At 37.8% G+C, this 26,249-nt stretch overlaps 1 protein-coding gene across 12 annotated transcripts in view; it reads left to right on the top strand.

Annotated features, from left to right (window-relative positions):
- Positions 1–26,249, top strand: part of ARFIP1 (ARF interacting protein 1) — an 83,466-nt gene that overhangs the window by 17,426 nt on the left and 39,791 nt on the right. For 8 of the 12 annotated variants that reach the window (XM_037058383.1, XM_037058379.1, XM_037058382.1 and 5 more), the window contains 4 exons: positions 2,578–2,679; positions 15,960–16,068; positions 20,048–20,143; positions 21,922–22,034. In XM_037058383.1, the coding sequence (XP_036914278.1) occupies positions 2,587–2,679; positions 15,960–16,068; positions 20,048–20,143; positions 21,922–22,034 (411 nt within the window). In that variant the 5' untranslated portion in view covers positions 2,578–2,586. Of the gene's footprint in view, positions 1–2,577; positions 2,680–15,959; positions 16,069–20,047; positions 20,144–21,921; positions 22,035–26,249 lie in introns of those variants that run through there. The other 4 variants (XM_037058387.1, XM_037058386.1, XM_037058381.1 and 1 more) reach the window with 2 other exon arrangements.

Genomic DNA, 26,249 nt, shown 5'->3' with positions numbered 1-26,249 from the left:
CTGAATGACGTGAGGGGGGAAGTCCTGTGAAAATATGGGAGTGAGAACCTTCAAGAAAGAGAAAACAGCAAGGGCAAAAATAAGATGTGCTGTGTTTGGGGAAGAATGGTGAGGTGTCTGGGGCTAGAACCAAAGGTCGGCGAGGAAAGAGTGGGAGGAAATGCGGTCGGGTAGCCGGCAGCTGAGGTTGGCTTCCCTGGAAATGAGGGCCACAGACAGATGGGGAGAATGTTGGGAGATTTGAAATGGAGTGTGTAGGTAGCACGTGGTTGACAACAGACAATTGTGGTTGACACTCCTACAATTAAAATATTTGTTAAGAAAAATTTGCAACGTGAAATGAAAGTTAAATAATAAATGGATTCCCATGTACACGTCATCCAAATTTAATAATTATCTGGAATTTACCACATTTGCTCCATCATTCCTTTATAATAATACAGTAGAGTTATCTTCCTTTTAAAACATAAAATTGCTTAGATAGATCAACAACAAAAAAAAGAACAAGGCTATAAATGATAGCATTTGTAACTGTATTTCAACTCTGCCTTAATATTGGCGTGTACTGGAAGAGTGTAGTTAGGGCACCAGGGGTGACAGCAAGGAAGAGTAGCCGCACTGTGAACGGCAGCGCGGAGTGAGCTGCTCCAGTTTTGTCCAGTTTTGTCCTGTTGGTCCTGAGCTGAGATTAATGTGCTGTAATTACAGCATCATCACGTAGCATTTTTAGTTTGCCGAGCAGTTACATGTCCGATTCTTGTAATAGCTATAGAATATATAGATGAGGTTAATGATCTTATCTTATAAATAAGAAATTTATAAAATTTCCGATGGGGAAATTGAAACTTTCCTCATTTAGGGAAGTAAAGTGACTTCTATAAAGTTATATAAAGGGGCAAAGGCTGGTTGTTAAATTCATGTCTTCTGATACCTTGGTTAGAGCTCAGATTCCATGCAGTAGGCTTGTTCCCCTTACACTTTTGAACCGTGTTGAATTAATACTTTGTAATAAATACCTTAACCATTTTTAAAGAAGGTCATATTTTACTAATACAGAAGGAAATTTCAAAGACTGTTTGAATTCTGAGTTCAATAGAATTGCTTTCTCTTTTTGTAGGCAAAGAAAAATCTAAACAATTCCATCTGACACAAGGCATTTGTACTTTTATGTATTGGAACAAAATACAGCCTCAATTGCCATGCGTAATTAGTCCACTTTGCACTGCAACCTTCATTGTCGAAAGCCATGATTACAACGATTAGAGCTGAATATTTTTGACTTCTCTCCTTCTTTACCACTGTTTACTTTCTTCACTGCACTTTTGTCTAAAATTGACTGAAATTAAGATTATAGTCTTGTAAATTAGAAGAAAGTATAACTGCTCTTTGATAAGTAGAACAAAATATCCATTGAATATATGCTGCCAATAAACAGAATTGGAAATATTTTACTGTATTTTTTAGTAAATTATCAAATAACACTTTAAAATGGCAGAGTTAAACAATTGGATAAACTTTAAGCTTATTATTATATCACTTTATTTTTGCTTGTCCTGAGTGGTTAAAAAAACATTAAATGTGTTTTAGAAGATATAATGCTTTGTACAATTTCAGAAGTCTAATTAATGCTAAGATCTTGGTATTAATGCTAACAACATTCTTTTACATCCTTTCCGTCTTATAAGTATTTTAGAAATTGAGTTTTACCATTAAGATTTCCCTATGCCCCCTCTTATGTTGTTAAGATGGCTTTTTAGTGTTTGGATCAAATTTTGTTAATGTTACATCTCTTTATTTTCCACGGGGTGTTCACCTGTAAATGCTGGCTGTCAAGTGTAGAGCTTTTTAAAATATTGTGTCGAGGTATACTTTCAGGATTTGAAAAACATAAGTAGTGTCAGAGTCTTGGGAGTTAGAGAAAAGGCTGTGGACTAGGAGATGAGTTGGCAGGGGAAGAGTTACTGTGCATTGAGTGAAGATGAAGATAACAGACATTTGGTTGCCTAACTGATCATTTTAGAGAGAATTAGGGGAAGCAGCTGGAGAAGTAGGGAGGGGTCAGACTGTGAGTAGTTTACTAGCCATGTTATAGCTATTGAGAAAGTTGTTTGATGATCTGATATTTTGAACTTCTATGTAATAAGCTACTAGCTCTGCCTTTCCCCAGCCACATCTTGCAGAGGCTTTCCCCAGGATTGGAAGGGGGTTGTGGCTGGGCAGCCAAAAATTAAGATAGGTATCATATTTGGCTAAAGCCTGACTTGGCAAACCAAAAAGAGGTGATTTTCTTTTGCTGTTTTAAAAGATACAGCGTTTCACACATATGTGGAATCTAATGAACTGAACTATCTAGTAAAATAGAGACAGACTCATAGATGGAGAGCAGGATAACAGCTAAGGCTGTTTCTAAGCCAGATGCATTTTTATTATATTAATACCAAGTATTAGATGGGTTATAATTATTTTTTTAAATGCTATATTGGTGGCTTTTGAGGTACCACAGACATGAATGTAGTCTTTTGAATTTCGCCTTTTATGATTTGGTGTTATTTATAACTTTTTTTCCCTCTTTTTTAGGAGTCTACCATGGCTCAAGATTCTCCCAAAAGTTCAGCGGCAGAGATCCCAGTGACTAGTAATGGGGAAGTTGATGACTCTCACGAACATGGCTTTAACAGGGTAAAACTTCTTTTATTTCTCTTGATACAAAGAATCACAATAAGCCCTTAAGTGTTGAGACCAAGGGAATCGAGTTTATTGTGGGAATACTTTCTTAGACTGGCCAAAATGCCAGTAATCTAATGTATCCCATGGGGTGACTAGGTGGGTCATCTCAGTGATTTGCCGAGATTCAGTGCCAGGTCGGGAAGCACTGAGACTTCGAAGTTGCTGTCAGTGATTCTGTTGTATGACCAGAACAAGAGTGTGTCTGACAATTTCGGCTTATAACTTTATAAAGCTACTTAATTTTGAGTTGTTTGGGAGTGTTGTACCATAAACCCGGAGGTCGCAGGTTTGATTCCTGGTCAGGACACAGGCCTAGGTTGCAGTTTCAGTCCCCGGCAGCATGAGAGGGGCCACCAACCGATGTTTCTCTGTGTCACATCGGTGTTTCTTTCCCACTTCCTCCCTTCTCCTCTAACCTAAAATCAATAACCACGTCCTTGGGTGAGAATAAGTAAGTAAATGGGGCTCTCTTTACTTTATATGTTTACAAATAAATTATTTTAATTTAACAGAAGGTTAAATTTCCCAGTCTCAGCACTATTGATGTTTTGGACCAGATAAATTCCTTGTTGTGGATAAATTCCTTGATGTGAGTGTAGGATGGTTAGTAGCATCCCTGGCTCTTTCTATTAGATACCAGTAGTACCCTCCAGTTGTGACAAGCAAAAAATGTCTCCAGACACTGCCAGGTGTTCCCAGGGGAGGGGAAAGACTCACCTCTGATTGAGAACCACTGTTTTAGCTAGATCATTTTGATCAATTTTACTTACTTTTGCTTCAGCAGTCCTTTGGAGGGAACGAATGTGTCTCTTCAGGCTTGAGGTTTCCTTAATTGCAAGTGCTTTAACTTGGTTTCTAAGCACATATTGTCCAGTATGGAGTGACTTTCAGAGAAGAAACAGACCCTTAAATTTTGAGCACAGGAAGGAAATTTTCATTTCAGGTGTAAGTCTTTCTGGTATTTGAAACACTAAGACACACCTGCATAATTGGAAAACTCAAGTTACTATCATTAGACTCTACATATTTCTTTATAAACTTCTATTAATTCAAATAATTATACCACGATTTTAGAGAATAATTGCTTTGTCTTATTTTTGGTAACACTTCCTTTTGCAAATTTATGCTGCAAATACTTATTATATATTATGTATCAGATATGATATAACAGAATAAAAATACCTGCCATTAGGAAGTTGATATAATAGTGTAATGAAAGCTAAAGATCTTCATTTAAGAAAAATGTAATGCATATAAAATACTGCATTATTTCGGATATTCCCTTCCCTTCTTAAACCTCTTCTTTTTCTTGTAGCTGCTGGGGGTTTTTTGTCTGTGTTTTTGAGCTTTAGCTTATACATACTAAAAAGCACAAATGTTAAGTGTACAGCTCATGGAACCACCACCCACAATCAAGATGTAGACTGCAGGACCTAAACTAGCTCTGTCTTGCCCTTTTGTAGGCGAGACACCTCCTTTCTTTCCAGGGTAATCACAACTGTTTCAGCTCTATTCTTATAGATTGCTTCTGACTGCGTCTGCACTGCATGTAGATGGAATCATATAGTGTATACTCTTCTCTGACTGGCTTTCACTCACTATAATGTCTGGGAACTTTATCCATATTGTCTGTGGCAGTATTTAATTCATTTTCATTGTAATGTAATTTCCCATTGTGTTACTATACCACAATTTGTATATCCATTCTTCAGTTAATGGATACACTGGCACTGTCTGTTGGTTCCAGTCTGTTGCTATTATGAACAGAATTGCTGTGTCCATTCTTGTACAGGTCTTTTGGTACATAGAGTCGCATATTTCTGTTGACTATATACCTAAACTTGCAATTGCCAGGTCATGGGTACATGATGTTTGGGTTTGGTAGATAATGCCAACTAGTTTTCCAAAGTTGTTGAACCAGTTGACGATTCTAGTAGAGTTCTAATTTTCCACATCCTTGCCATTAAAAGGTAATGTTATACCTTTAGTTTTAGCCATTCTGATAAAAGCATAAGGGTATCGCATTGTGGTTTTGATATACATCTTAATGGCTCACTGATGATTAATGATGTTGAGCATATTTTCATATTCATATTGACCATTTGGATATTATCTTATATGAAGGGCCTTTTCAAGTAGTCGGGCCATTTTTCTATTGGGTGTGTGTGACTTTTCTAGTTCATTTTATATTCCAGGTATACATTATTTGTTTGGATGTGTGTGTTACAGATATTTTCTTCCAGTCTGTAACTTACTTTTGCACTCTTACTGGTATCTTTTGATAAACAAAAGTTATAAATTGTGATGAAGTCCAGTTTATCAGTGTTTCCTTTTAGCGATTTCTGTGACCTTTTTAGGATATCTTTGCCTGTCCTGGAATGATGAAGATACTGTTTTCTTCTAAAAATTTTATTGTTTTGCTTCTTGTGCTTAGAGCTGTGATTTATCTTGAATTAAAATTTGTGTATGGTGTGATATGGGAATTAAGGGTTTCTTTTTATTGTATAAATATCTCATTGATAATTCATGGTCTATTGAAAAGACTCTATTCTCCACAGGGGGCTTTTGGACTTATTTCTTGGTCATTTGTCAATCCTAGCACTAAAACTACACTATCTTTCTTTCTTACTATTATAATTAAGAGTGGACCAAATTATTAGCCATTAGCCTTGGTACCTGGTACTTAATTCCTCTACCTTTTGGGTAGCATTTTGGGCAGCACTGAAAAAGTTGGGTTTTTTGGTCCTTTCAAATTTTAACTTTAGAATAGAGAATCTTACTAGAGTGAAGTGCGTCACAATATATTATATTTGTATGAGTTCTTGTGCAGTCAAAGCTGGTTAACTTCATAAGTTTACTCTTTGGTGAATGTCAAATTCTCTTTTTGGAGATTGTCCTGCATAGTTATTTCACTTTGTTGAGAGGTAGAGAAGTTAAAAAGATGTCGTCTCTTCCCTAAGTGGATGTGAACTTCACCAGTGGGAAAGGCTCCTTAGAAGATATAAACTAGCACACCCCACTTCACTTTCCTAATGAAACTTAACATCATAAAACTTTTCCATTTGCATCTGCTCTTAGGAAACATGTGTATGATGAAAGTTTCTTACATATTTAATATGCTTTAATTAAAATAAAATTGGAATGAAAACTGGCTGTGGGAGCCCTTTCACCATGAGTAAAAAATAGTATTTCAGAAGAATCTTTTGACTGTTACGAATAAATTACACTCAAGATCTGTTTTACACTCACTATTAGGCACACATAAAGGATGGGGAAAATGTAGGTTTACAGCAGTTTGTGTGGAAAATAATACAATAATTAATTAATAATAATACAAGACCAAACTCCATTTTGCGTACACACAACTAAAAACCTACTTTTATACACCCTCTATTTACCTAAATTTTGCACTGTCCATTATTTTCTGAGCAATAAAAGGAAAATTGAATTTAATCTCAAGTCCATATTTCTATTTTAATATAGATAAAAGTTCATGAAAGTGTTAAAATGTATTTCTTAGCATTAGACTATTTTATAGACTAGGAAAGATCTCATGTCAAACTGGATGATACCTAGTTTCCTGAGATATTTACTTATATATAACTTCCTTTTATAACTGTTTGTTTGAAGTTATTTAATGCCATTTATTTAATGCATACTATATAATGCACTTTAAAAAATATAACGTGTAAAGTGAAGATGGTAGCTTATTAAGTTGTCATAACTTTGCTGACCAGTTGGTGTCGCTGTGACACAGGCAGTGAAATTATAAATGCTTTGTGTCTAATTGCAGATGTTTCCTTTCTCATTTGATTTTCCTTCTTAGTCTGCCCTAGGAGAGGCTCTGGTTAGACTCTTCACATTTCATATAGAGATTTTAATGGGAGAACTTATCACTGTGATCCCCTGGCAGTAGTGTTACATAGGTTAATGTTTTGAAGTTTATTGCTTTTTATTAAGATGAACGGCAACAGCTATATGTAGAGAGGAGAGGATAATTACCTTAGTATTATTGTAGTTTGTTTGCAGCAAAAATATTTTTGCTTCTAAATAAAAAGTAGTTCATATTTTTAAAGATTAGTAAAGTTAATGTCTAAATAATACAAATTACTCTTCGACTTGTAACCTACGTATTATTTATAATTTGTTGTTATACTGATGTCCAAATGTTAGATTAGAAATGTGCAATTTGTGTCCTGGCTGGTGTGGCTCAGTGGACTGAGTGCCAGCCTATGAACCAAAAAGTCGCAGGTTTGATTCTTGGTCAGGGCACATGCCTTGGTTGCAGGTTTGCTCCCTGGTAGGGGGCATGGGAGAGGCAACTGATGGATGTTTCTCTGCCTCTCTTTCTCCCTCCTTTCCCATCTCTCTAAGTAAAAAAGTAAATAAAATCTAAAAACATTGTGAAAAACTATCATTTTTATTGAGAGGCTAAAGCCTTATTTATTTTAATTACAATCTATAGATTGTGCTATTTATGAACAAACACTAGTATGAATAAGTTTTTTAATCTCTAGGAGGACTTTTTAAAATGTAGATATATACAAATATTTCTACAGTGATAATCTTTGAATGAATTCAGCACCACCTCGGTGAAAATTGGTACATGACTTCATTTTTACCAGACGTGAGTACCACTTGGAGTCTAGATTTAGGTGGTGCGGGGGCAGGGCGAGGCCAAGAGGTTAGGCAGGAAAACTCCAAAAGATAGGGAAGCTGCAAGTTCTCGTTAAATGTTTGTTAAGTGAATGGGTGGGGACTGGAAGAGAGAGAAATATGATTGAGTATGGGGGGTTGTTGATAAAATGAAGAAAATAGTTGATTCAGGAGATTTACCGTCTTGATCACGTGGCATAACAGATACAGGATGAGACTGTGATCAAAGGGGAGTTATTAGACTTAAGACTCCAGAAGTGCTGCTCCCTGACTGATGACAAGGCCGGAGCCGCCATGGGAGTTCAGTCACCTAAGTAGAACGGGTCGTGAAAAGTGAGAGGCGTAGGAGACGAAGAGGTTAATGCAATCCGAGACTGAAGTGCAGGCTGGGTTGTACTACATTAGTCTAATACATCTTTTATCTGCCCTCAACTATTTTTGGCTCTTTATTCAACTACAAGTTACCAAAACTGAATCAGACTACCATCTTTTGGTTTTTAGGGGGAAAAAATCATACACCTTTACTAATTGTTATTACTACAACCAGTCATTCTGCATCAAAGTAGGTAGGCAGGCTTGTTGGATAGATTTTATTTCACTTTAAATATTTCATAATTTGTATTAAAAAGTAGAGCGACAAACTATATACCATGCCATTAGTGGACTGTGTTTTTAGTGAGCTATGAAAAGTCAGCTTGGACACCTTATATCAGTCTGGAAGGAATTGCAAACTGAACATATAATCACTGCCTGAAAGTGTGCCCAGTGACATACAAAAGGCTGCGAACACCCAGGGTGATGGTTAGAGATGGGGGTGGAGCAGGAGACCCGGAGGTGCCCGAGCCCTGGATAAATGTCTGGGATTGCCTGGGTGGCCATGTTAGAGTGGTGAGGAGGGCAGTAAGATAGGGTGGTCGCCAAGGACGTGGGGGCTGGGGGGTGTTTGCCCCCAGTAAGATGGGGGGCGTGGGGGGGGTTGGTAGGAAAGCAGTTCTCTTTGACTAGAGTTCCTCAAAATGTGAACAAAGAACTACCTGCATCAGAATCACCGGACTGACTTATTTGAAATTCTGACTCCTGGGCTCCACGCTCCAACTTCATGAGAATCACAACAAGCAGCTAAGAAGAATCTGCATTTTTAATAGGTTTCCCAGGTTTTTCTTACCCAAATTAAAGTCTGAGAACTGGTGGTTTAGAAGTACTGGTGGAGGGCTGAGAAAATGCTGACCCTGCCTTCTACCCACTTGGTAAATAGAGTGTTGAGGAATAATCAGCTTTGACTCAAGATAATTGTGGAGAGGAGGCAGGGAAGCCACTGTGAGCAGAGTAAGGAGGTTGCAATACATTTACCGTGGAGTTGGGGATGGGGAGGTCGGTGTGAATAAAAGCGTTGCTTCTGGCAGATGCTCTTTGTAGGCAGCCAAACATTAAGCAACAAAGGGAAAATTTAAATTATCAAAATGCATAGAACATTTAACATAAAGTTCTCAATTTGTTTCTTTAATGATTATATTATATGCTTTGGAATGTTTTATCCATTTTGAAGAATGAGAGCTGATGTTTAAATTGAGAAAATTTCTTAGTAAATGAAATATTAGTATTAATCCAGTAGATGCTAGCAGTACTAAAGGGGAACAAGATTGATAAGCACCCTGGTCTTAGCAAACTTACAGCCAGCAGGGAGAGAGGGTAGAGACAAATTAATTTTAATACCATGTGAGAAGTGGTATGCTAGGCCAAGCATAGCATGTTGTGAGAACTGGTAGGAGGAGTATGTGGAAGGACCACTGGAGGAATTCCTATCCAAGCTGAATCTGAAGGAGGAGCTCGCAAGACAAAGAAGGGTGAAGAATATTCCCATCAGAGGCAGCTCTAAAAGCCCTGAAGAGATATGACACCAAGAAGTTGGAAATTCACTATTATTGAAGTAGAAAATGTGGGGGCAAATGTGTGAGAAAATGAGGCTAGAGAGATAAGTAGGGACCAGATCCTTCAACACCTTAAAACCATGTGGAGGACTTTGGACTTCACCTAAAAGGCAGTGGAGAGTGGCCACTAAATGACAAGAATGGGAGTGTCTCAGTCCAATTTGCATTGGAGGAAGTTGTCCCTGCCTGCAATTTGAAGAATGAATTTCAGGAGTGAGGAGACTCAAGACAAGGGGGACAGATGGACAGAAGCGAAGGGATAAGAGAGTTCGGTGATTTATACAATCCTTGGAGAACCTTACCGGTCGTTGGTGGTGTCTTTGTGTTTTCAGAACCTCTTTCATTCACGATTTCTCCTCACCCTAAGCGAAAGGGGAGGATTAACTTCAGAAATCTCTAGTTCTGCTTATCTATTGTAGTGTTGTACATCTTTTTAAGGTTGTGTATTTTAAAGCAAATTTGCCAAACATTTTGTGTTCTTTATGTGTTGGTCTTGCACTAACCTTAGTCCAAAAGTAGATTACTCTGCTATATCATAAATTCTAAACTTACATTTTTCTTAACCTCACTTTTGTTCTTAACCTCAGTTAAGATATGCAAAATAGAGGCAAGTTATTTTGGTTGAAAATGAGCACCTCTCACAGCTTTATGGAAGCTGTTACTAAAGAATGTTATTTTATATCCTTAGAAAAGGACTTAAAATATACATGAAACTCTTACCAAAAGTATTATATTTTGTTTTAGCTTAATTATTTGAAAATTTATTTTTTTAAACTGTTAAATACTGTGGCACCACCCTCGTAGCTGGAATAAAAAGTTAATTTCAGGCTTATTCCATTTTACTGTACAGTTAAACACAGCTTTACAAAGCCTTAAATTTTGAGTTGAATGTCTGTGACATAAAAATTCAAATAAGGGGTTTTATGTTATTGGTTATAAATGGACTCTTTGTCTCTCAAATGTATTCCGGAAACTATAGGAATGAATGCAGGAATAGATATTTAAAATGTTACTGAGCTAGGCACAGCCTTATCACTAACATGCTTCAAAAAAAAAATTAAGGGTTAATATATAAAGGCACATTTTAACTTTTTGTGAACTATGAGGCTTAATTTTATTACTTAGAGAATATGTATTTAATGAGAAAATAGCCAACAGGTTTGTGAAATACTGTTATCTACAGGCATACATTCCTCTCCTGTTGCACATGTCATTTTGTGCTTCACTTGGCTGCCAGACCACTGTCAGAATGGTAATTCAGTTCAGGATATGAATGGACCCATTTGTGCCACTTTTGGTTAAACTCCTTCTGTTTCTAACAGTTTAGGCATAGGGAGGCCATGGTGCTTTTCAAATTTTATACCTGCTCTACGTAAAGAACATGGGTGTTTTTCTGGAAGGACTTTTGCTTGTTGAATAAAGGACCCCTGGAAAACCACTGGGTAAGATGTAGTATCCTCCTCAGACAACTGGAAGTTGTTTTTTCTGGAGGTCAGGCAAGATGGAAGGTGTCCCTGTAACTTTTTGAAATCTTAGGTAGTCAGAGATAACCATTGTATTTACTGTTTAACCTATTACTAGTTTCCTTCTTTCCAACTACTGCTGCTACTGTATATCTTTTCTGGAAATGTACACATTTTTGTGACAGGACAGATGATTCAAACGAGTATTGTTCTCTCAAGTGAGTCTCAAGAATATAGTAAACATAGCTGTCTTTGACATATGTGCCATTTATATGTTTATATGTTGTTTGAGTGTATTTAGAACTAGTAAGTTCAGCAAAGTTGTGGGATATAAGAGTAATAGCAAAACTCAATTTTATTCTTATATACTAGGAATAAATAATCTAAAAATAAAATAAAGAAAACAATTATATTTACAGTAGCATCAAAAATAAGAATATACTCAGGAAAATGTGCAAAACTTTAGAACTGAAGACTATAGCACATTATCAAAACAAGTTAAAGAAAATCTAAATAAATAGAAAGACTACATCTCATGTTCGTGAATCAGAAGACTTAATTTGTTAAGGTGGCAGTGTTTCCCAAATTGGTCAGATTCAGCAGAATCTCTATTAAAATCCCAGTTGGCTTTTTTGTAGACATTGACAAACTGATTATGTGTAGATGCAGTGGATCCAGAATAAAAAACCAAGTTATAGGATGCACTACTTTAATTTTGAATCTTCTACAAAGCTATAATAATCAAAACAGTGTGGTACTGGCATAAGGAAGACATCTAGATCAATGGAACAAAATTGAGAGGCCAGAAATAGACCCTTCCATTTATGTTCAGCTGAGCTCTAACAAGGGTGCTGAGATAATTTTCAGTATGGAAAGTATAGTCTTTGACAGTGGTGCTGCGACAACTTGATACCCGCATGCCCAGAATGAAGATGGACCCAGACCTCACACCATACTCAAAAATTAACTCAAGCCCTGAATGGTGTGGCCTAGTGGATCTTAGTGGAATGAGCACCAGCCTGCAAACCAGAGGGTTGCCGGTTCGATTCCCAGTCAGGGCACTTGCCTAGTAGGTTGCAGGCCAGCTCCCCACTTGGGGGGCGTGTGAGAGGCAACCACATATTGAGGTTTCCCTCCCTCTCTTTCTTCCTCCCTTCCCCTCTGTCTAAAAATAAATAAAATAAAATCTTTAAAAATTTTAACTCAAAATGGATTGAAGATTTAAATGTTAAGCACTAAATTTATAAAACTCTTAGAAGAGAAACATAAATGTGAATCTTAACGACCTTGGATTAGACACTTGAGTTTCTTGCATATGACACCGAAAGTACAAACAACAACAAAAAGTAGATAAATTGGATGTTATCAACTCATAAAACTTTTGTGCTTCTAAGACTACCATGAAGAAGAAAGTGAAAAGGCAGCCCACAGAAAAAATATTAACAAATCATGTGTATGATAGAGTATTTGTTCCTTACAACTCAATAGTCAAATGACAATGACCCAACCAAAACTAAAGCCAGAGATTTGAATAGACATTTCTCCCAGGAAGATATACAAATGGCCAATAAGATGTGGGAGCATCATTAGTCTTCACGGAAATGCAAATCAACACTGCATTCAGATACTACTTTATAGGATGGCTGTAATAAAAAAGATAGGAAGTGTTGGTGAGGATACAGGGACATTAGAACCCTCATGCATTGCTTGTAAAATAGTGTGTGTAGAATGGTGTAGCCATTTTGGAAAACAGTTCCTCAAAAGGTAAACTTAGAATTACCGTACAACGCAGCCACAAACATGTACACCTAATGTTCATAGCAACATTATTCATAATAGTCAAAATGTGGAAGCAATCCAAGTGATGACCCATCAGCTGATGAATGGACAAACAAAATGTGCTATATCCATACAATGGAATATCATTGAGCCATAAAAAGAAATGAACTACTGACATATGCTGCAATCTGAATAAACCTTGAACCCAGGATGCTGCAAGACTTATATTGTATGATTTCCATTATATGACTGTCCAGAGTAAAGAAGCCCATGGAAAGAGAAAGTAGGTGATTAACGTTCTCAGAGGCTGGAGAAAGGTAGGAACAGGAGGTGGCTTCTAATGGCTGCAGAGTTTCTGGGGTGATGAAAATGTCCTAAAGTCGGTGGTGGTGGTGATACAACTCTGTAAACGAATTTTACGACATGTGAGTTATATTTCAGTGAAGTGAATTTACAGTGAATATCACTTGGCTACCATTCAGTTAAGAAGTAGACCGTCACTGTTACCTTTTAAGTCCCTGTTCTTTCCCTAGGAAGGCACGTGGTTCACTCCCTCACTTTGTTCAGGATCCTGCCCACATTTTACCTCCTCAGAGACCTTCCCAGAGTACCCTACCTGAAGTAGCACCCTTTGCCCGTCACTGTATAGCTCTACTATCCCGCCTTAAAAAAACACCTTATAATAAGTACTTACTACTCATTTCCAGCACTTTAATCACCGACTGTATTATTATCATTGATTTGTTTACGGTCAGTCTCCTCCCTCCACGGGAGTCTGACGGGGCAGACCTTGTTTCCTCCTCTCTGCTGGATCCCTAGTGTCTAGAGCAGTGGCCAGTGCTCAGTGAATGTTGGTTCCCTCTGTGAACACGTCGTGGTTTCGGAGCTCAAGCCGTACTTTCATCTTTCCTGCTTGGTTCTCGCAGACTTAGTCCCTGTTTCGAACTCCTCTGATGGTTGTGGTCTTTGTTTTGGTACTAATGGCAATTTTTATGTTAATGTTTGTATATCTTGTCTTTCCAGTCAGGTGAGGCCTGTGTCTTTTTTTTTCTTTTCCCAGAAAGTCTAGCATATAGTAAAATTAAGCAAATACTCATTAAATTTCAAAATAAACTATTGCTATAGCAGCTTCTCAATCTAATGGTGTTGAGGCATATGTCCTTAGTTCACTCAACAAATTCATTTATTCAACAAATATTTATTGAGCAGCTACTATATCTCAGGCACTACTAAAAGGTGTTAAATACATAGCAATAAACAAAATAGGCGACCTTCCTGCTCTCATGAAGCTTACAATGTAGAGAGGGGAGACAAAAATAAATGGATCTGTGCATACTATGTTACTTGGTGGTAACTGCATGAGAACAATGAACCGGGCAAGCAAAGCAGGGGGCGCCAGTGTGGATGCCGTGGGAGCTGTGGGAGCTGCTGTCTCACACGTTGGTGAGGGGAAGCCTCTGTGGCCCAGGGAACAGTCCTGTGGGTTTCTGGTAGAAGAGCATTCCAGGGAGAAAACACAGTAAGTACAAAGGCCCCGAAATAGAGTTAGGTTTATTCATTTTGAAGAAACAGTGCGGCTGCAAGCCTGAGAGGCTAGGAGGAGGTGCAGTCAAATTATGTAATCTTTAGAGAACACCTAATCGTCTGGGTTTTACGTCACGCGAGGTTGGGGCCATTGGAGTTTGGTGTAGAGGCTAACTTTGGTGTCGACTTTGGTAACTGCTCTGTGCGGAGTTAGAGGCTCGTGTCCTGGACAGAAGTGGGAAGACCAGTTGGGAGTCTCTTGGAATTATCCGGGTGAAGCAGGCTGGTAGCAGTGGGGGTGGAGAGAATTGGTTTGGTCCAGATCTAATAGCATCTGATTGTGGTTTGGATGTGGGTATGTGAGAAGAAGAGTCAAAAATAAGTCCTAAGATTTTTGACTAATATTTTGGTAATAGAGATGCCATTAACTGAAAGGAATAAAAGCTAAAGGTTATTTGTTTGGGGAGTTTTTTCTCTTTTGGGAGTGGTGTGGGTTTAGTATATAATCAGTCAGTTTGGGACATAAAGTTTGAGATGCTTCTGTGAAATCCAAGTGGAAATGACAGGTATGTGATTAGACATATTAGTTAAAAGGGAGACCCAGGTAAAACACAAAGTCAGAAGAAACAAACAATAGGATCACCCAAAACATGAGTCTAGGAGAACAAGCCCTCTGACTGAACCCTGGGGCACTGCTGGATTTGGAGGGTGGGGAGGTGAGGGATCTGCGGTGGAGACGGTAGGGCCTATCAGATGCGTCTGCGGAGGAAGAGCCGGAGCGCCCTGCACTGGGGTTGCAAGTGTGCCCGGGAGAGAATGTCACCTGTGTCAGATACTGTTCGATAAATCACCTAAGATGAGAATTGATCTCATTAGTTATTTAGGGTCCACCACACCAATCAAGTAATTGCCCGCGCAAAATTAATGAGCTTCTCAAGAAAAGCCCTCTAAACACGTGCGAGTCTCTATGAGAGACTATATATCCGTTAAGCTTTAAATTTGCAAATTAGAATACTCACAGTGTTCTGAGTTTTCAAGTTATAACTACACTATGTGTCGTGGGATAGAGTATTAGGAAAGGATTTTAAAGACATTTACCTTTTAGTGCATCACAAACTTGTCATTATTGTAGATCCTGTTGGTTTTCCACAATAATCACAAGTTCATGGTGCACTAAAAGGTAAGAAGACTCTGATTATGAAAATTAGATAATTCCTCATACCCAAGCAAAAGAAAGGACTTTTAATTGAAAATCTGTGTTTACTGGTGCAGACGTGTGTGTGCTCTCTGTGTCTCTCTAAGGCAGAGTGTTGACTATTGTATTTATCAGGTTAAGGTCCAATTGTAAGCTAATTCACTTGACGTAAATTTAAAGAGCCTTTGAATTATCTCATTCTGATTGAAGTCAGAGAAGCCCTGTTTACTGAGCTAACCTTGAAATAGAAGGGAAATTAATATTGCAAGTGGATGCTTTGTTTATACTGATCATTAGCCAGGCTCATTATTATGTTACACAACTGTCAATTTTTTAATATTAGATACGGCTTTTTGGTCATCTTAATTCTGTTCTTTAGAATGATTTTCCTGATATATCAATAGATTAGAAATTTGAAAATTGAATTTTAATATTTACCTGCTGCTTTGTTCTAGAATAATGAAAGTATTTTGTATTTGATATATACCGTATCTCTTAATAGCAAATCTTGCTAAGTTTGCTGCCATTGTACATCATTATAGAATGCTGTGAGGGCATGAGGAAATACTACATGTAGAGCAAAAAGTAGTTTAAGATGTGATTAAAAAGACATACTTATCTTGACCTGTTAATGTGGTGTGAGGTTTGTTTTACAAAGATTTTCTCTTTTATTCAAATGTTGCTAAGGATTTGAAGCGTTCGTTACCAGCTGGACTTGGTCTCTCAGAAACCCAGATTACATCTCATGGCTTTGACAGTACCAAAGAGGGGGTTATTGAAGCAGGAGCGTTTCCAGGTAAGAGCCCATATATTTTTAAAGAGGGGGGAAGGTGAATGATGGGAATTCATTAAATGCTACCTTTATTAATAAAGCATAAGAATTGAGCCCTTTAATTCAGTGATAAAATACCAATTATAAACATAATCCTTTTCAATTTAAATGATTTAAGAATTGTTTTAGTAGTCTTCATATAAATAGATCAGTGTGGATAATTTCACTGATTATTACACAGAAATTGGTTTTAAAAACTGAAATAAAAACTCAAGAATTAAATAATAATACAAATTTAAATGATTTTATCTAGTAACCACAAAATTTATAGCCACGAGTCAGTATTGATTTGTGTGAATACATATTTCCTATTTCAAAGCAATTAGGAAAACAAAACTTACTTTTCTGACTATGCATGATATATAGGAGGTCTCTAAGACCACCATATTTAGTAATCTGCTAAGAAGACTGACAGGACTCAGTATATGTAGCAGGGGTATCAAACTCATTTTCACCAGGGGCCATATCAGCTTCACATTTGCCTTCAAAGGGCCAAATGTAATTTTAGGACTGTATAAGTGTAACTACTCCTTAACCAGGGGCAAGGAGCTCAGCGCTGCTGCTGGGTAGAAACAAGGTGCTGGGCGGGATAAAACGAGGTGGAGGGCTGGATTCGGCCTGCAGGCCTGTGTTTGCCACCTGTGATATGTAGTCATACTCACCGCTGCAATTACTTCAGCAAAAGTATACCAAGCACAATGAGCAAAGGTAAAGGATGCCTGAGGTGCAGTCTGCGGGGAACTCGGCATAAGCTTGAGAGGGTCCTCTCTCACTTAGACACACAGGACATGCTCAGTCAGTGCCCCCAGCAGAGTTGTGACAAATGTGTGAACTGTGGCTAACCAGGGATCTCATTAGAGAGTCAGTGCCTAGGGTTCTCACTGGAGATTGTTCACATGGGCGTCCTCTGCCCAGCGTGTACCAGGATTCCAGAGGGAAAGCAGGTATTGAGTGTAGACCATGCTCTTCAGAGAACAGCTTAGGCGCAGTGGGCCTGTCTTATTCTGGGGATGGAAGGAATCCCACCAAAATTTAAGTTTCCAGGCTTCACTGAAGGGCTGGTCTTATAAGCTGATCTTTTAAAGAACAAGCAGTTGGACCTGCTACGTCAACTCTTCTGCACACATCCCATGTATATGTGTGTTTTATCGTAAAGGACAAAGGTGCCCCCTTTTTAATGCTCTTGCCTATTAACAACCTTTTAAAGTGATTTTTTGTTTTCACATAAGCAAAAGAAAATAAAACCATGTGAACATTTGGATGTAAAAAGTGTATTTTTTTGACAGCTGTAGTTAAATTAGTAGCTATGGATTGTAGAATAATGAAGTATATTAATTTTAATACTACATTATAATTTCACAAACACAAAAGGATTAACTCCATCCCTTGGCAATCTGTAGCCCTCTTGCAGATAATAGTATTCTGTATTTGAGTGAACAAAATTATGAATGCTTAAAGATACAAGGCTTACTTTATATAGTGTGACACCACCATGTTCAGACCAATCACCAATTTCCAAATTTACATATCAATATAGAATAAAATACTTTTACTATTAAGACATTTTAAGTATTTTCAATGAAACTATTTAGCTGACATTTGGTTTAATCTTCTTCCCCTTAAGTGGAATTATATTGTACAGTAATTGAAATCAACTACCCAATATAAACTGCTATGTATGAGCATGAGAATGCCAATTATTTTCACTTACTTATAGATACATCCATTTCCTTCAAGTTGGAATAAAAATAATGTTTCATGATAATGGCAGTAATTTGTGTGTCTTTGAATTGACTTTATAAAACATTTTTTAACACAAACTGCATTTTTAATCAGTCTATTCAAAAGATAATCATTCTGCCATACTCAGATTAATTAAGCATTTATTGGAAAGTTGGTTTAAGGCATCTAGGGGTAAGTTGGGTGAGCATGAGAAAAGCAGTGCGGTTGAAATTGAGGCAGCAGGTCTGAGGGGAAACCGTCAGAGGAGTTGGGCTTCGCTAGCGCTTTGTGGAAATGACTGGTAGCTTCCCAGTGACTCAGCGCTTCAACAGTTACTGCAAGAGGAGTATTAGCCATTTACTTTTTCATCTCGAGAGCAAATTTAGAAGAAATTATACTTAAATTCAGCCCAACAGAAACAAATACTGAAATCTGCCTAAGACACGTGTTGTGGAATCATTCATTAATAATAGAAACCATGATTAAATCAAAGCTCATAAGAGTGAAGTAATACTGCTTGGTATACAAGTTTTGTTTTAATGGTTTTTAAAATATATATTTATTTATTGTTTAGAGAAGAGGGGAAGGAAGGGAGAAATAAAAGGAGAGAAACATGGATGTGCAAGAGAAATGTCTACCGGTTGCCTCTCGTGCTCCCCCAGCCAGGTACCTGGCCCACAACCCAGGCATTTACCCTGACTGGGAATCAAACTGGCAACCTTCCGTTTGTGGAACTATGCCCAACACACTGAGCGGCACTAGTCAGTGCTGTTTTAATGGAGTTTTTATCATTGTATACATATATTCTTATTCCTAGATTTCTCTTGTTGAGATGAAACAAGTAATACCCCAAATTTAGTCAATTAGAAATATCTTAGACTTTTAAGAGTTATTTTTATTGGATATTAGTGAATGATTTTAGTAACTAATTTAGTGTAAATTAGTAATTTAAAGAGTTGAAGATACACAGAAGTGATTACCCTTGAAACTAAAGCAAACAAGCAAAACAAAACACCAGAAGAACTAGTTACCTCAACACTTTATCTTTTTCTGTCTTAGTTTGGAAAGTTCTTTATCACTTGTTACATATATTAAACAGATCTCATGTTGTCTCATGGGATTATTCCTTATACAAGATTAATAAACAGTAATAACTAGAACAACAGCTCGTTTCCTGGAATCATCAAGAAATGGAACTACAGTGGTCATTCATATTTAACACCGAAATGGTAGAGATCCCTGTGCCTTGGATAGGAGTGACACCGTCTTTTTTAAAATGCTAATCTGGGTCACCTATTCAAGTGTGTTCCACCTCCACGAGTAACTTATGGATTGGTGTTTTCTGTATCAGATTTAATAATGAGCATATTATGTGTGGATTCAGAACGTATGAGGCTCTAAGAAGATGCTGTTTTAACATCTCTGGGCCTTGTTTCTCTTACAGTTTGGTGTCTGACTGGGTGATTGCCCTCATCCCTTCCAGTTTTAAATTTTATGGTTTTAACAGACTTAACAAGACAGGTATCCCTCCCTTTGAAAAGTGACACCATTGTATTTAGGTGTGTTGCATGTTTGGATTTTAAAAGTTAGATCCAGTCCAATTTAAGGTTTTCATATGTTTAAGTGTCGGGGCCTTATTCAGCTCTGTAAAATTAAGGGACAGCGACGAATTCTGCATTCCTAATGGGCTCCCAGGCGATACAGTCGATGGGTCTGGGACATCCATGCTATGAATGGTAGTGCCCCACACTGTGTCGCATTTGATTTATGATTTGAGAGTTGTGGCTACGATGTACTTAGAAGGCTATGATTCATTCACATTTCTGTAAATTGTAATTATAAGTTTTATTACATGCCATTTGGATTTCCACTTGAAGAGCTTTTTTTCGTATGTAAGAGTAGCAAGTTATAAAATATTTACTTAATCTTTAAATAATTCAACTATGGTGTTTTAATCACATTCTAGTAATCGACGTTAACGTAGCAGAGTCTACGTAAAGTCCTGTTTACACGTATCCTTGCCAAGTTTCTTATAGTTACATGTTCTGTTTGGTCTTAAGAATGTGATGGAAAATCTATACAAGAACTCAACCATGTGAATTCCAGTTTTTAATCCTAGTTTTTGAATATTTTAAAGGCAATGTCAGTAAACCTGTATTCAAAATGTACAATATGTGGAGGAGGGAAAGGATTTTCACAGTTAAATGTCTACCCTTTTCAGGTCCCTCAGCACCACCATTGCCGTCTGTTATGTCTCCCAGCAGGGTTGCAGCTGATCAGCCGGCTCAACAAGGAAGTGATGTAATTGTTCCCGCAGGTATTCACCGAGCTGATTGGATAAAGGCCTACTTGCTACTGCTGCAGCTAAACTAATTTACTCAGTTTCATAATCACTTGCTTTAATTCTTAGGTGTGTGTTATTCTGACTTTTTTAGTGGCTGCTGCTGCTTTTTTCTTTTTTTGTAATAATGAGGGGAAAGATCTTTCCAGCCATACTTATCTTTCTGGCTTTTAAAAGTTATTAACTATATCTCAGACTTGAAATTTAATTCACTTTAAGACTTAAAAACATGGTAAATATTTATTCTTTTAAAATCATCCTTTCTTTGTTCTGGGAAAAATGTAGGCTCACTTATTTGATCCTAAACTCTCCGCTTTGCAGCCCTGCGCTCTGTTTTCAGTTGAACAAGGAAGGAGCCTTCACCAGTTGGGTTGTTCATTGTTTGGAGCGGGTTGTGTGGGAAAGGTTGTGTCTTCCTGTTTTCAACCCCAGCTTACGAATAGCAGACTGTAACAGCATGCTATGAAATTTACCAGCTCTGTCCAATGAAAATTACTTGGGAGGAATTCCGTTTCATTGCACTGAATTTACTCTGCACTTTAATATTGCTAGACTATAAAAATAGGAAAACACTGAACTCTGAATTTCTTTCAATATGAAACATCAACATTTTGTAATTTTTTGAGAACTTTGTCAATTTTTAAATGTTTTATTATATATATTATATATATATTATATTTGGTTTTAGATTATGGTAGAGCTGTGGTAAAGGCTGATCTGACTGTAGGAGTGAGAAAAGAAATTTTTGCCAACTTTTAAAAACCATTTGTTAGCACTTTTTCTCTTCTTATTTCTTGTTTTTTTCTTTTTAAAAAGATTTTATTTATTTTAGGTAGAGAGGAAAGGAGGGAGAAAGAGAGGGGGAGAAACATCAATGTGTGGATGCCTCTCACACAGCCCCCACTGGGGACCTGACCTGCCTGGCCCCCAACCCAGGCATGTGCCCCAACCAGGAATTGAATCAGTGACCCCTTGGCCCAAAGGCCAGCACTCAATCAACTGAGCTTTACCAGCCAGGGCTCTCTTCTTATTTCATTGTCCTTTTAAAATTATTATAAAGTTTCTATCTCAACTCATTAATATCAGAAATGTTTATTAAATATTTTCTTCTGTGAAAAACATTTTACTTTAGGAACTATGTAGTTGTAGAGCTGTTTTTTTGTCATGGCATCACACTGACGTTATTAATTACAGCTTTTTTGAGGGGGGTCTTTTAAGTGAGGAGGTACAATGTAGGCCTTGTTTTAACCCAGCCTTTCGTTCTGGTGACAAAATATTTTTAATGATGCTTTGAAATTTGAATTGTATTTTTAGATCCTCCAAAATTGTGGAGACACTGGGTTGTTATTAGGTGAAAGTGCAGTGTATAGTACAGTGAGAGGAAACCGCTGTGGGGGGGGGGGCGCTTTTCAGGTTTTCCTGACACCGTTGTTTAGGGTCAAAGCTTATAAGGTTAACTGTGGAAATTTTTATTGTTCTTGAAGTAAACAGCACTTGTTTAGAAAAGGCTGATTGCAGCAATTATTTTTTGAGAAGACAAATCACATGGCATTTCTGTTTAATAGAAGTATTTTTTAAATGTAGGAAATTTTCTTCGTTGATTCCAGGAAGTTGTATTCCTTCACATTGTAGGAATCTTTTCATTTTTTAAATGCATGAGTAGTTTAATTTGAACAGCCTCAGTGTTTTATTTTCTTTCCCTACTTGTCTTTATCTGGTTTAAGTTTTTATCTTTTGTGTTTATGATCGTGCAGGTGGCCAGAAAACACAAACAAAAAGTGGACCAGTTGTTCTAGCAGATGAAATTAAGAATCCTGCAATGGAAAAGTTAGAACTTGTTAGAAAATGGAGTCTAAACACCTACAAGGTTTGTGCTTGTTTAATGTTTCCACCCTAAGTGGCCCCAAGAGTTTCTATTTGTATGTTACTCAAGTTATTATTTTGCAATTATAAGGACACATAAGAGCACAGTGCCCTCTAAACATAAAAATACAATTAGTAAATGAAGCATTTTGTTTTATCATTGATTCTTACATAAATGTAATTTAAAAAGCCAGTAGAAAGAGGGTTTTTTAAAAGTTACTAAAGTGCCTATTAATTGATAGATAACACGAATTGAAGAAGAAATATATTGCCTCGGAATGTATTTAGCTGCAGAACTGCTGTAGACGTGTTTGTCCCTATATCCCTCTTTTTGATACTTTCTGTCAGTGAGTTTCTTCTCATAACACACACAAACTAATCACTAAAATTCCGTGGCATAACAAAAATGTATATTTTTTGCGGATCTGACTAAAGAATAGGTGTAATTTTGATTTATTCACACCAGACGGCTATTGTTGTGTTGGCTGTTGTCATTTTTTTATTTGACATTCTAAGGGAAAAGAGGTCAGTGCCATGACTAAATGTCAGATGTTGCCTGTTTCAGAAATTCTTGCGGCACCAGTTGAACATTGCTGCTTTATAGCAACTGAATGTCAAGAGGGGTGTGTTAGTTTTTCACACCCCTCTGATCGTATTGTAATAACTAAGCATTCACTATACAGATTGCACCATGTTGCAGATGAGTTGGATTTCAATAGTTATTAACATCGTTAGTTGAATTGCCTCACAGTACATAATTGGTGGTTATTTTTCTTAGGCTGTCCATTAAGCAAATAAGCCAATTAATCTATACTATTTTTGATGTATTACAAAGAGCTCAGGCCCCAAATTCATTTATTATCTTTGAATCTTACTAGGGACAAGACAGTAGAATTTATAGAATAGTTAAGTGGATAAAAACCCTAGAGGCTCAGGTTACAACATTAGCCATGATGCTTTCTATCTTCATGAGTTGTGGGTCTTTGTAAATCAGGAATTGTCTGTATTTTTATACAGAGCACATCTCTCTTATGTATGTTTTCAAGAGTAATACAGAAGTGAATTTATTCCTTTAGTTAAATATCCAAAATCCTCTACAAAAGGACAGATTTTCTTAAGCAGGTGAAAGTGCCCTGAAACATTCCACATGAATGTTTCTAAAAACTACTTAGCTTGTGTTGATGTAGAATTGAGAAAAGCCAACGGCAGAGCATAGGTAAACACACTGCTCATCTCCTCCGCAATGACATCAGAATTACAGCTAAACTGCACAACAACCACTGTTCAGAACCTCCTGATATCTGGCTGAAGGGAAGTCCTGAAACTAGAGAATTAAAGAAGAAGCCACAACCAGGCTGTAGGAGGGGCAGAGATACAGAACGGGCTGGTCCCACACTCATGTGTGGTGGAGGAAAGTCGGGAGGGATATCTCAGCTACAGCAGTCCCCTCTGAGGAGCAGGGAGTCCCAGCAACACACCAGGTCCCCCATCCCAGGATTCCAGTGCCAGGAAGAGAAGTCCCCATAACATCTGGCTGTGAAAACCAGTGAGGATTGAAGCTAAGGGAGATGGAGTGCTACTGGAGTCCCAGGCAATTCCCCTTAAAGGCCCCACACATTGAATTACTCACTCCTCTGAGCTCCAGCTCTGGGACAGCACTCAAAAGGCACCAGAGACATTTGAGAAGGAACTGGATTGTCTAGCCTCAGGGTGAGAGCTGGGGGTGGGAGGGTGGGCAGATTTCTCTGGGGTAGAAGCGCTTGCAGAGGCTCCTATTCCTTTGATGAACCCTCCCCATCAGAGCCAGTAGACAGGCACTGTGTCTGAGATTCCATCAACCTGGGTCATCCTGTTTGCCCCACCGTACCCAGCTTTCAGACCCACCCAAGCTGTTTCTAGTGGCTTTTCCACACTAATGGCCTGTCTTGGCTCATGCTTTAGATTTTCCTAAAATCTCTCAAATAACAGCATGTGGTCTCAGCATGCCCCATACCTCTCACTAAGTGGCCCCAGGCCTGCACTACCAACAGCCAGCCTTGGTTTGCAGCTTAGCTTTACCTGGCTAAAGTAAGGCTCCAACACCAGCACAAGTACCTCGTGGTGGGTGGCTCCAGGCAGAACCCAAGTAGCATCTGACCTTGGCCTGTACTTCCCGCGAGGTCCCAGAGCCAGTGCATCCAGCAGACACCTTCAGACCACATTGAAGCATCGTCACCCAACCCCCTCCACAATCAACACACTCACAGAGGACTCAGCGGGCACCAGAGCCTTGGCCTGTGGGGTGGGCCCCTGCGTAATTGATCTTCCTAGGTGGCCAGAGGTTGGTGGTTGCAGCCAGTCCTTGCATCCAATGGACCTAGAGGTAAATCCCTCCAATTGATATGCCAACAGCAATTAAGGCTCAACTACAAGAGGGTGTACACAGTCCACACAAGGAGGTGCAACTCTTGTGCCCAGCTTGGGTGATCAGCAAGGCTTTGCCACTGAACCCTACAGGGCACCTACACATTAGGCCACTCTAACAAGCCCAGGAGAGATAGAAGCTCTACCTAATACATAGAAACAAACACAGGGTGGCTGCCAAAATGAGTAGACAAAGAAACATGTCCCAAATGAAAGAGCAGAACAAAACTCCAGAAAAAGAACTAAACAAAATGGAGATAAGCAGTCTGCTAGATGCAGAGTTCAAAACACTAGTTATAAGAATGCTAAATGAACTTAGTAAGAACTTCAGTATAAAAAGGACCAGTCAGAAATGAAGGATGTACTAAGTGAAATGAATAATAATTTATAGGGAATCAGTGGTACAGTAGATGAAACCAAGAATCAAATCAGTGATTTGTAATGTAATGAAGCAAAAAACACCCAATCAGAACAGCAAAAAGAAAAAAGAATCCATAAAAATGAGAATAGTGTAAGGAGCCTCTGGGCTAACTTCAATCAAGCCTACGAACATTCATATCATGGGTGTGCTGGAAGAAGAGAGAGCAAGAAATTGAAAACCTATTTGAAATAATGACAGAAACCTTTCCTAACATGGTGAAGGAAATAGACATACAAGTTCAGGAAGCACAGCGAGTCCCAAGCAAGGTGAACCTAAAAACCCACATGTCATAATTAAAATATCAAAGGTTAAAGACAGAATCTTAAAAGCAGCAAAAGAAAAGCAATTAGCTCCTGATTTCTCAACAGAACCTTTTCAGGTCAGAAGGGAGTGGCAAGAAATATACAAAGTGATAAAAAGGAAGGACCTACAAGCAAAATTATTCTACCCAGCAGAGCTATCACTTAGAATTGAAGGACAGACAAGAAAAAAATGAATTCATCACCATCAAACCAGTATTATATGAAATGTTAAAGGGTCATCTTGAAGAAGAACAGGAAGAAGAAAAAGATCAAAAATATGAATAATGAAATAGCAATAAATACATATCTATCAATAGTTGTATCTAAAAAACAAAATAAGTGAGTAAGTGGAACAGAAACAGACTCATAGATACAGAGAACATTTTGATGGTTGCCAGATGGGAGGGGGCTTGGTGGGTAGGGGGAAAGGTGAAGGGATTAAGAAGAAGAAATTGGTTGTTACAGAATAACATTGAAAATATAGTCAGTAATATTCTAATAACTATATATGGTATTAGATGGGTGGGAGATTTATCAGGATGACTTTGTAAATTATGTAATGCCTAATTACTAATTAATGTCTAATTACTTGAAATTAGTTATGTCAAATGTAATTGAAAAGTAAAAATTATTTTAAAATGGAAAAATGAGAAATGCCAATAGTAGTTGTCAAAAATTGATGCCTAAATTTGATTTCCAGTGAGGGCACGTGCCTGGGTTGCCATCCAGTTCCCAGCAGGGGGAGCACAAGAAGCAACCATGCATCGATATTTCTCTCCCTCTCTCCTTCCCTTCCCCTCTAAGGATAAATAAAAAATTTTTAAAAAAGAAGCAGCAAAAAGAACAAGAAAAAAATTGATGCCTTCTTACACTGGTCTCATTTAGGTCATTCTGTTAATCATTGCCACTTTTGTTCTCAAGGTTGTGGATTCTCCCATTTTGTGTATTGTTTTTTTTTCCCTTTGTATTTCCTCATATCAGATTTCTACTTCATTTTAACACTTATTTGATACACCTAACTAGTCATTAAATGAATTCTGCCTGTTTAATATTTGACTTAATTCCTTTTTCTGCATTCTAGCCTTCCTAGCCA

This window comes from Sturnira hondurensis, unplaced genomic scaffold (assembly GCF_014824575.4).
Source record: "Sturnira hondurensis isolate 20B ecotype Veracruz unplaced genomic scaffold, ASM1482457v3 Scaffold0010128, whole genome shotgun sequence".
Lineage (NCBI taxonomy): Eukaryota > Metazoa > Chordata > Mammalia > Chiroptera > Phyllostomidae > Sturnira > Sturnira hondurensis.
The sequence above is the reverse complement of the archived record's forward strand: the minus strand, read 5'-3'. Positions and strand labels throughout refer to the sequence as shown.